General features: G+C 33.4%; 1 protein-coding gene across 1 annotated transcript; it reads left to right on the top strand.

Annotated features, from left to right (window-relative positions):
• The first annotated feature begins 4,736 nt into the window (after positions 1-4,736).
• Positions 4,737-12,027, top strand: LOC113782569 (subtilisin-like protease SBT5.6). Its single transcript, XM_027328454.1, has 9 exons — positions 4,737-4,811; positions 4,906-5,098; positions 7,179-7,361; positions 7,716-7,827; positions 9,101-9,653; positions 9,996-10,093; positions 10,198-10,543; positions 11,160-11,373; positions 11,501-12,027. The coding sequence occupies exons 1-9, from the start codon at positions 4,737-4,739 to the stop codon at positions 12,025-12,027; spliced, it is 2,301 nt and encodes a 766-aa protein (XP_027184255.1).
• The last annotated feature ends 79 nt before the right edge of the window (positions 12,028-12,106 follow it).

The raw sequence follows: 12,106 nt of genomic DNA, 5'->3' as shown, positions 1-12,106 counted from the left end.
CTCGTGAATTATGTAGTATATAAAATTTATATTATATAACAATACATCTAACAAAAAAGAAAAAAGGGAAAAAAGGTTTCTGAATTCGATGAATTCGGAATTGAAATCGAAATCGGAACTGGTGAATTCGAAATCGAAATCGGTCTATAATTCTTATTCCAAAATTTCAAAAAATTTCGAATTCAAACCTCCGAATTACCAAATTTGAATTCGTTGCACACTCCTATATATGAGTTTGGATTTAGATCTGAATTCTAAAAAACCAGACCCTACCCAGACCCACGACTCTTTGTAAGGTCTCGGTCTGGGTAGGATCTGGATTTGAGAAATTAAATCCAAACCCTATCGAAATATATTGGGTCTGGATTGGATTTGGATAAGACCCGACCCAGTGACACACCTAGTCACACCAAAAGAATATTTTTGATTGACTTAGTGACTTTGACTAGATGGATAAGATTGGCCTTTAACTTTACAATTGCTCCGGCACATAATATTAACTCTGAAAATATGGCAAGTTTTCATTGTGTCTAATGCATAGTGAATGGATGTGTAAATATATACTTCTCTAAAGAAATCTTCTCAAACTGGATAAAAATTCTCGAAACATGGAAACTTCAATTGTTAACGGAAAAAAAAGTGGTAACTCCAGGAATTTTACACTGCCAAATTAATTAAAGTTCAGTGTGTTTAACGGGTGCTCTATAGTTACTCGCGAAGATGTATTTCAAGTGTTAAATTTTTAAAAATATAAGATTAATTAGAAAAAGTGTATAAATGTAAGAGAAAGTAGTAATTATTAGTATGTGTATATACATGATAGGTTGGGTGGAATATAGATGTATTAACAATTGCCCATAGGGCAACCGTTAGAAAAATCCATTAAAGTTATTTCAAGTTGACGTTGCATGCGTATAAATATGAATTAGTCAAGCATGGAAACCTAATCATAAGTTTTTATTCAGAATTGTATAAACCTTTCACCATCTGATCAAATAGAAAATGTTCAACTTGTACCTTAAACATTGTATATACACTAAGCATTATCTACTCCAACTTCTAAGATCCTTGAATGCTTTAACAGAGTACTTTTGAAACATTGAACTTGACCAGAAGATATTGAACTCTAGAAGTAATGTATACTGGCAATTCTTCTTTTGAGGAAAAGGAAATTATCAACAGTCACAAGAAAGAATTCAAAAAATTGGAACCATTTAAAATTTTCCTTGTAATACAAAAGACTATACATTAAGGGTAAATTCACAAAAGACTAAGATCCTTGTATGAAGAGTAAATATATATAGCTTAAGGGTCTGCTCTTAACTAATCTTTTGGATTTATTTTTGACTTTCAGATTTAGAAAATTTATTTTGTACACGGATATGGAAAATCATTATATTGGAATTTCTTTTACTAGTCTGATTAGTACAAAGAACTAACTCTTTTTTACAGTCCCAAACCTGTACCACTTCCTTATTTCGCACCTTAAATTTTAATTTTGGACACTTTACACTCTAAACTCTTAATTTTGAATACTTTGCATTCGAAAATCTCAAGTTTATCCATTTTAAGTCTAATAAATAACAATGTTAGTAAAATTGAAAAGATAAAAAAAATGATGTAAATTAATGATTATGTATCGTTTTGTTCTAACCGTGATTTCTTGACTTATTTTGACTATTTTTAGCACATGTTCACTAACTTGTACGGTTCGAATCACTAATATTGTTAGCAAATTAATGAAATAAAGGATGATACAAATTAATGACAATGTATTATTTTGTTTTGCAAATCTCTTGGCTCGTTTTGACCGCTTTCAACATATTGTCATTGATTTGTAGATCCTTTATTCTGTTAATTTTGCTAATATTGTCATCGATTAGGCTTAAATGGGATACATTAGAGAGTTTAGGGTGTAAAGTGTTTAAAATTAAAATTTATAATGCAAAATCAAAAAGTGGTACAAGTTCGGGGATGTAAACTGGAGTTAGTCCTAGTAACTAACTATGCATAGGAAATGTGCCCGTTGAGTGAAAATATCGTAAAACATAATTAAAAATTCCTTAAAAGATTTTGTCCAATCGAACAAAATCATTGGAGAAAATATCATGGAAAAAGTTGAACGACACGAAAGGGAATGCTCCCGCAAAAACGAATATCCACGAGGGATTAAAAACACCCGTGAAAGAGGTTGAAAGAGGAACACAACACACAAAGGGACACGAAAGCATTGAAAATTTATTAAAAAATTGAAACCTCTGAACCATGGTACAGCAAACAATCGAGTTTAGAAGAGTTAGTGTATATCGATAAAATGGTATTCAAATATACTTGTTTTTAAAGGTATAGAGCGAATTGAGACCAAAAAAGAAAAAAAAAACTATTAAACAAAGTACAGAAAACCATCCATCCATGGAATAATAAACACAACAAATGAACTAACGGGCTCAATACCTATTCAAATATTTAACTTGTATGTTCAATAAAATCCTCTTACTGACATGGTTATGGTCGGGAGCTAAAGCATTATTAGTGGATGTATCAATATTTAGGTCTGCAAAGAAATCATCTCTAACTGCATCAAAGCCCTCAAAACATGCCCATGTTGAGTTCAGTTTACAGCTTTTGAATCGTAAAGGCAAGAACAGCGCCAGCCCCCGCGATTTCACACTGCTAAACTAAAGTAATTTCATGTTGATATGGCATGTGGTTCGGATATGAATTAGTCAAGAACGAAAATCTAATCCTCATTTTCTATTCAAAAGTTTCTAAACCTTTCACCACCTGCCGGAATAGAAAATGTTGCACCTGATACAATAGTATATTCTCTAAGAATAATTTACTATATATCAACTTGTATGATCCTTGAATGCTTCAACATAGTATATATCTTAAGCATTGAACTTGACGAGAAGACATTAAACGCTAAACTAAGATTTATCTTTTGAGAAATAAATGAAAGTTAAATTATCAACAGTCGCAAGGCTATATATAGATTATTAAACCAACTACGAATATTTTTCCCCGTAACTAAAGACAACAGATCAGTTTGGTGGAGTAAACATCCTAGTTTATGCAGATATATAAGAGTACTATATATGAATGTACCTTTCTATTCTGATTAGTAAAACTCTTTTTTTTAGCCCCAGTGGTATCACGAACTTATTGACAATAAGAAATCCTTCTCATGTCACTGTTATGCTTTTGTCTTCTTGATCAATTTCCAATTGCAAGTTGATATAGTGACGAGCTGCTGCAACTCCATTAAACGATGCATGGTCAACCAGTTGTATTAAAGGCAAACTAATACGTTTTAGGAATTGATTATTTGGTTAGTTAACTCAATATGGAATTATAGTATTGAAAATTGGCTCATCTATATCCATAGGCCAGCTAATTATGTTAAGTAACTTTTTGTTTTGTATCAATGTTAATTAACCAAAATTCTGAAGTACTGATTTAGCAACATAGGTTCTCCCTTTCGACACCAGCCCTTCCACATCTTTTTGCCTCGTTTTCAGCTTTGTGGTCGAATAACAGTTATCTACTATAAGTCAAAAAAAATTACTAATTGTTTAATAGTAAATCTTATATATATATATACACTATCACTGTTTGATTCATGACATATGTGCAAAAGTTGAATTTCAAATTTAAATTTTACATAATTGTTATTCATCCAACGCTGATAGTGTATACACTGTCAGTGTAGGAATGGTTAATTCATTGTTAAATTCTCTGAAATAACTTTTCATGATTCTTAATAACTTTTATCTAGAAGACGTTTTAACAGTGACACTTTCGCGATATTTGACAAAAGAAAAAGGATAAAGGCAATATATGCAAAATACTGAGTATGTGCATTTTATATTTGGCCCTAAACAGTTTGAGTGGGTTCGGTTCATATACTACCACTAGTAAGGGCATGCTAAAGTTTTAAATTTCAAAGTCACTAGAGAAATTCTTGCTATGTTCTTATTGAATATATTAAAAGGAGTGAAATTTTTTTTTCTATTTTCAACTTTTACTACTAATAAAGCACATTAGAGTTTTCGGTTAATTGATTTCTTTTGTAATGTTAAATAAATATACTATCAAAGTTTGTATTTGAACAATAATAGAAGGGAAAAAATGTCATTACAATCAGTCTTGTGGATGGAGTTAACTATTCTAATGTTTGACCAGTTCACATGTAGGGAGTGAAGTGCTTATTTTTAAAGTTGATGCGATAAAAGGTGACTACCTTCAAAACTTAGGGGGCAAAGTATTATTAACCTTTTTTGCTACGTAAGGGTGGCGAAGCACAACAGTCATGAAATTACGAGGAAAAGAAAAGAAATGTACCGTTCCTTTCAAAATTTGAATGTCCCAATCACAGCAGAACTATTAGGCAGTTGCTGATGTTTATGTAAAATTAAACTGTATATATAACATTTTCCTATACAAATACTGGTTGAAAATTCTTGACATTGACTTAATCATGCTTCCTACTTAGTCATGGCCAACCATTAACATACATGTTTTTGTTAATTTGGGAGAAGACTTTCAGCCCAAGTTTTTATCTCTTGGTGAACTTTGAATTGGCCAATACCATGGACGTATGTTATGGAAAAATGAAGTTCCATATGAGAATAAAATTAGTAAATCGAGGGCATACTGCCGATTCTTACCCTTTAAATATAATGATGGAATAGGCAAAGTTCATCATCACGAGTTGCAATTTCAACAAAAGATTCATGGAGAAATATTTGGCTGTTTTATGCTTTCTTTTCATTAGTCTTCATATGAAAGCTTTATGTGAAGAACGGCAGGTGAAGTCTTCACTTCATATCTCCTGAATTATCAACTTATTGATTGGCTCTATCTGTAGTTTAGTTAATCACTCCATTATTGCAATTCTTGCAGGTGTATATAGTGTACCTTGGAGAGCACAGTGGGAACAGAAACTTTGAAGAAATAGAGGAACACCATCGCTCATTTCTACATTCTGTTAAGGGTTCAAAACAAGAAGCTGAGACATGTCTTATTCATAGCTACAAACACATAATCAATGGCTTCTCGGCATTCCTTACACCAGAAGAAGCCTCCACGGTATCAGGTTAGTCGGGAAATTTAAAAAAAAAAAGGGAAAAAAAGAAGAAAAGGGTGTCCAAAACCAATATAGGGCCTCGTAATCAGGGAAAAGAGGAAAACTGTTAGCCACAATAATCAGGGAAAGCTACCTAAAGGGCCATAACTCTTCACATAACTCACCATGGGCGATTGAACTATTTTTTTTCCTGTGTCCCATGCTGAACTTTTCCAGCAATATAGTAGTAATCTTTTCTTTTAATTTCAGCAGACACCAACCAGCACACATTTAAGAATCACTAGTGGGTTGTGTGCATATTTTAGAAAAAAATAATAAAAAAGATATAGAATAAAGAGATTTTTGAGAGGTGATGCAATGTACATTAGTGGATTAGTTAATCAGTTAATGAGGGAGTGCAGTGATAGTTATGTATGAGTGGGAGGTTTTTCAAATAAGATGGGTATAGATAATAGTAAATGTTGGAAGGGTATTTTTGCAAAGGTAAATGTTAACACTCTCTATTAACACCAAACCCCTGCTAGTGAAATGCTGGTTAACCTCCTATTGATTTTAACCGCCAAATTAGAGCGAGTGACCAAACACATTATTCTAAATTTTGATGGTGTGATTTGAGAATATATGTACAGGGAAACAAACTAATAATCCCCTCAGGTTTTGCATATTAGTACATCACTCTCTTAACATTTCAAAATATACTCATAATTCAAGAGAAGTTTCTTATAAAGTGAAAAACCGATTGAAAACATAGTCAATTATGAAGATGGGCTCAGTTATGCTCCAAAACGCATTTGATGAAATTATAATATCCACTTAAATTTCCTATAATTTTGCATGTATCAACATAATCTTCCATGATTTTATGCTAAGTGGTTAGATCCTCTTTCCATTTGGTAGTTAAGAAAGAGTATTATTGGTATTTAAATTAAAAAATTATAACGGCTTCTATCCATCAGAATTCCACTTTACATAAAATCACAGGAGTCACCTTGATATTTTGAAATATCATAATACATGAAATCATAGGAGTTTCTAGCATTTACCCTAAATGAGTACAATTTAGTTGCGAAAAGTGAACTATGCGGATAGTTCGAGGGCCATCACAAGTTATCACCATAGTTGATGGCGTATAGGCTGTATCTAGCGGATCAGCAAGTGTCCTTGGATAAGACATTTCAGCGTCTTATCATTTTGGGTTTGAATTCTACCCAGAGGCGGATTTAGACTGGGGCACTGGGGCACATGCTCCCATTGACCCTTAAAAATAGTGCAACTGCCCTTGTAGTTTCTATTATATTGTATTTTTGTACCCACTTAGTTATTAAGAAATGAAAATTCATGTATTCTGGTTTTGTAGTTCAATGGAAATAGAGTGTAAAAATCCAAAATCCTCTTGTTTCAATTATTTAGCTCCCTTGTAACTTGTTGTAGTTTATTTCTTATAAGCCAAAAAGGTTTTGTTGGACTCATTCAATAAAACAAATCTTAAATTTCTTATAAATAGGTGTGTTATTTATAAAAGTTAATCAATAATTGTGATACTTAGTTTATGAAACTTATGTGCACAAAAAAAAGTAAGTACTATCTATTTTCTCACTAACTCTTCTTCCCCTCTGATCAATTCCTTCACTTCGCCGCCTTCTTGTGGAGTTGTAAACAAAAAGGTTATAAAACATAAAATTTTGAAAATTTATCTTGACCAATTGTGAAAGGTTATACTATGTAATTTTTGAAACAAAATGAATATTATATTAGTGAATCCCATTATGTAATTTTTTGTAACATTATTCATTCAATAGTTTTATTTTCTTTTAAAATAGTTATATCATTTTCATTTATTACATGAATATTGTTGTTATGTCTTTATTTTTAGGGGCAAAAAAAGTAAATATATTCTATATTATCTTTGCTCCCAGTAAAAGTTATTTCTGGCTCCGCAACTGATTCTACCATTCATAAAACAAAAAATATGGTACTATATCCTAGACATCTAATGTTTAGGAGTATTTTAATGCCAATAGCTAAACATTCTGTTGCCAAATGGTCTTGTACCGTGCTTATGGAAAACAACCTACTCTTGTCTTGGCAGAAATGGATGGAGTGATTTCGGTGTTCCGTAGCCAAACAAGAAGATTGCGGCTACAAACTACAAGATCGTGGGATTTCACCAATTTACTTGAAGCAAATGGTGACTTAAGTCGTGTGAATGGAGAAAAATTACTTCAGAGAGCTAGCTATGGCAAAGATGTTATCGTTGGAGTCTTTGACAGCGGTAACTTTACCTAATAATTTTGGTGAATTCTAGTGTTTGTATACATACATACACACATACGTATTAACCGATTCAGTTTTCAAGCCTCACACGAAGATATTGAGTTCAAAATTTGAATTTTCTATTTTCAACTTGCTCGCAAACACAATTTGAAAATGTTTTTTGACAAAGATATGTTGACGTGTTCAGCATCACAAAGAGAAAGCAAGAGAAAAAAAAAAAGGTGATAGCGTGCATGCTAATTTAATAGGAATGGTTGATTGTGGAACAGATTTGACTTAGCACATCACATTTTTGGAATTGGTTGTGCATAAAATAGGATTGTTTTATCTATCTATACTTTATTTTGACCAGGTATATGGCCAGAGTCTCGAAGTTTTAACGATGAAGGGATGGAACCTGTTCCAAAATCTTGGAAAGGTACTTGTCAACAAGGGATTGCCTTTAACTCTTCCCATTGCAATAGGTGAGATCCCCTTTTCTTCATTCAATTCAACGGTTCCTTTACATGATTAAATCATGCGAAAGAAGGCAGGCTAAGAGTTAATACATTATTAGAAGGGTTAAAAGCACTAAACCCCCTAAAGTTTGGTGCCATTTGCACTTTCACCTGTAACATTATTTTTGTTACATTCCCCCCTTTGACCAACATTTCGCAAAAAAAAAAAAAAACTAATGATTTTAAAATAATAATTAGTAGAAACAATACTTGAAAATAAGATCTCATTTTTTGTTTTTGGAGAATGTCCTTAAAAGTAAATTCTAACCAATTAAAAAAGTCACGTGCCTTTCGAATCTATTTTAGAGTTTAAAATAAAATCATTTCATGTACAAAAAATAAAAAAATATTATTAAAATAATAATACCATGTAATTTTAACAATACAAAAATTTTCTATCAAAAGTTTCAAATGTTCATGACATGCATATGAGAGCTATTTTATCACATTGGTATCTCACCTCCGCTTGTAAATGTTACTCTGAGGAGGAATATTTTTAACAATAACAAAGGTTTTGAATTTAGTTAAGACGGTGAATTTTTTTGTTTTCCAATAAAAGTGGAATATATTTGGAACTTAGTTCTTGATTTTCTCAAAAGAAAAACTTGCACTGCTAAATATGGTGATATGAGAAGCTTGGACAAGAAAAAGAAGAATGAAGAAAAATGGAGATGAGGGTAAATTTGAAACATGGTAATAGCTGATATGGCTAAACAGAAGGGGTAAAGTGCAGCAAAAATAATTGAGAAAGTACAAGGGACATCAAATGTTAGGAGCCTTAGTGTCTTTAACCCTTGCAGAAATTCAATCATATTCATGAACACTTGTGTGAAGTATCTCGTAAAAGAAGATATCTAGGCTCCTTTAACATTGTTTTTTGAGCAAAAGGATCCCTAGGGCATTAATTTACTCTTCACAATTTGTGTTTCCTCACTACAATTCAGTGAGAGAAACATGAAAGAATATTAATTAAAAATGAATACCTTCAGTGCATTGGCTAATCACATCAGTTAATTTCTAGGGACTTCATTTTTTTCCTTTTGCAAGATGAGTTTTTGCTTGATTTTCTGGTGACTTCAAATTTTTGATTGAGATGTGATCATTGCCAATTAATAGATGGTTCCTTTTATTCCTTTATTTTTTATGGTTGGGTGGGGGATTGGGTGGAATTGTTCTAATATTGCCTGATGAAGAGATGAAATAATCTTGCAAAAAAAAAAAAATTCATTACATGTTGTAGGAAAATAATTGGGGCTCGATACTACCTAAAGCATTATGAGGCTGAACATGGCCCTGTTAAGGAAAAAATGGAATTCCGTTCACCTAGAGACAAAAATGGTCATGGAACTCATACAGCATCAACTATCGGAGGACGAAGAGTTCCTAATGCTTCTTCCTTGGGTGGATTCGCCAATGGTACTGCCTCTGGTGGCGCTCCTCTTGTTCGCCTAGCCATCTACAAAGTCTGTTGGCAACCTGATCCTCTAGATGAACCAGTATGCCCAGACGGTGATACGCTTGCTGCCTTCGACGATGCCATCAAGGATGGTGTTCATGTTATTAGCCTCTCCATTGGTAGCTACACTAGCTCTCCGTATGCTGAAGATGGCACTGCAATTGGATCATTGCATGCCCTGAAGAGAGATATCATCGTGGTATGTAGTGCTGGTAATTCAGGGCCAACTCCATCATCTGTGTCAAATGTAGCTCCATGGCTCATCTCAGTTGGTGCCAGTAGCATTGATCGAATATTTCAATCAACAATTGTGCTGGGAAATGGCCTGATTGTTCAGGTACTAAAAGATAATCCAACAATCTTAAGATTGCAAATGAACACTTTCTTTACCTTTCCTCAAAATATGATTTTGCCACACTCAGAGAACACTTACTGTATATGTTAACAAAAAGATCACTAACTGTAAAAGAAATGGTGACAAGTGTACTATATCATTTGCTATATAGTACTTGCCATTCATTATTTTTGCCAAAAAACTTTTCTTTAATCAGAAGAGTCATTGTCCATCAATTGCAACATGCACAAATAAAAAAAATTTAGTGGCATTTCCAACAATAATGCATGGTAAATTATTTTTGTTTATATGATACCAAAAGTTGTTTTTTAATCTTCACAACAGGGGCGTACAGTAACGCCATTTAGGAAGACAAAGAAGTATCCTTTGGTGTATGCTGTTGATGTGGAAATCCCGGGCAAAACCACCAATGTGACTACCGGGTTTGCATTTTCACCCTTTCTTCAGTTTCTTTACTCCTTTTTTTTTTAGACTTCACCTTGGATAATATGCACCATTTCTACTCATTTATGAGCAAACCTTACAGGAGGTGCTTTCCTGGTACGCTTTCCAAAAAGCTTGTCAAAGGCAAAGTTGTTTTCTGCTGGGTAGGATTCATTTCTCAGGCATTGGAAGTAAGAAGAGCAGGGGGAGTAGCTGCCATTTTTGGCAACCCTTACGGCGGAAAAGGAGTAGTTGAAAGCCCTTTCCTACTCCCTGGAACAACTGTGCTTCAGAATGATAGAGCAACAATAGTGAGTTATATATTGAATAATGAAAATCCAACAGCAACACTTTTCCCAGGAAGAACTATTATTGGTACTGGACCAGCTCCATTTATGGCTCCTTTCACAGCACTAGGTCCAAATGGAATTGAACCAAATATTCTCAAGGTAATTTTACTGTTTAACATGAAAATTCTCTAGGTAATTATTGTTGAAGTAAATTAATGCGATCCATAATTTGGTAACGGAACAATATTCTTGCACTTGGGGGGAAGGAATTCAAAAGATTCAAAACAATTCAGGTGTTATTCTGCATAGAAATATTAGTGTTTCTTCCTTCCACCCTATTTTGAGAAGGGTATGAGTAATCTTTGTGTCGTTAACAGTTTCATGTCTATTACATAGAAAATGATATATTATCATTTGGAATAAGCTAACATACCGTGCTCTAAAAAAGTTTTTCTCATCCAAATTTAGTATTCTGTTATCTTTTTTTTTCATCTCCAGATGCATAATAGAAAGAATTGTAGCTGTTCTCTTTTACTCAATTCCTTAAAACTTATAACTCAACAAGTTTAACTCGTCCAGCAAAATAAGAATAGTTATGCTTCTTAACCAAAATACTTACACTTTTGTCAACCATTTCATTTTATTTTTTTCCAATCTAGTTTTGCACAGTTCTCTCATGGATTTTAAAATTCAAATATTTAAATTGATTAGTTTTCTTTTCCACAAAATATTCATATTATTAACAATAGTTGGTTGAATTCTTTCATTCTACCAGCCAGATATTACTGCTCCAGGACTAAACATATTGGCCGCGTGGACTGAGGCATCGCCTCCAACTCAGCTTCTTCAAGATCATCGAGTTGTTAAGTATAACATTGGATCAGGAACTTCTATGTCTTGCCCACATGTTTCTGCCGTAGCTGCATTGTTAAAAGCTATACATCCTGATTGGAGTAGTGCTGCAATAAGATCTTCTCTAATGACCACAGGTTGTACATTTCTATTACTTTTTAGTTTTTACACCTCTTCAGTATAATCTCTAATTGACACATAGGTTAGTATGTTATTTCTTCTTCGCCTAATCTGTACAAATTTTTTTTGACTTTCTTTACACAGCAAGAAGGGTCAACAATGTACAGATACCAATAACAGATGCAGCGGGAAATATAGCAACTCCTTTTCACTACGGGGCTGGTCATTTTCAACCATCAAAAGCTGCAGATCCTGGACTTGTTTATGATGCAAGTTACACTGATTACCTTCTCTTCCTTTGTAGTAGTGGCACAGCTTTTCTCGATCCATCATTCAAATGTCCAAAGCATGTCCCTCCTCCCAGTAATCTTAATTACCCTTCACTTGCAATTGCAAAACTCAATGGCACCATAACTGTGAGTAGAACTGTCACAAATGTTGGTACGGGTAATAGTACTTACACAGTAAGCATTGTACCACCCCCGGGCTATACTGTTAAAATCCTTCCAACAAAACTCTACTTTAGTAAAACAGGGGAAAAACAAAGCTTCAGTATTACAGTAAAATTTGCTGGAAGCATAAAGGAGACAAAGTTTGAATTTGGACGGTATGCGTGGAGTGATGGAGCTGGTCATGTTGTTAGAAGTCCTATTGTAGTATCAGCAGCATGACTTTCTTGAAAATTCCAATTGTACTTGTGTTACTTGACCAATATAAGATGTCATTAATGTTTCTCTTGTTCTGAGTATT

Source organism: Coffea eugenioides, chromosome 9 (assembly GCF_003713205.1).
Source record: "Coffea eugenioides isolate CCC68of chromosome 9, Ceug_1.0, whole genome shotgun sequence".
Taxonomy (NCBI): Eukaryota; Viridiplantae; Streptophyta; class Magnoliopsida; order Gentianales; family Rubiaceae; genus Coffea; species Coffea eugenioides.
This window is presented reverse-complemented; position numbering and strand designations above follow the sequence as displayed.

Excerpts from the sequence above, each read along its gene's own strand:
- LOC113782569 (XM_027328454.1), top strand. The coding sequence starts at position 4,737 with ATGGAGAAATATTTGGCTGTTTTATGCTTTCTTTTCATTAGTCTTCAT. Across the intron at positions 7,828-9,100 it reads AACTCTTCCCATTGCAATAG|GAAAATAATTGGGGCTCGAT; the intron begins GTGAGATCCCCT and ends TACATGTTGTAG. Across the intron at positions 10,544-11,159 it reads TTGAACCAAATATTCTCAAG|CCAGATATTACTGCTCCAGG; the intron begins GTAATTTTACTG and ends TCATTCTACCAG.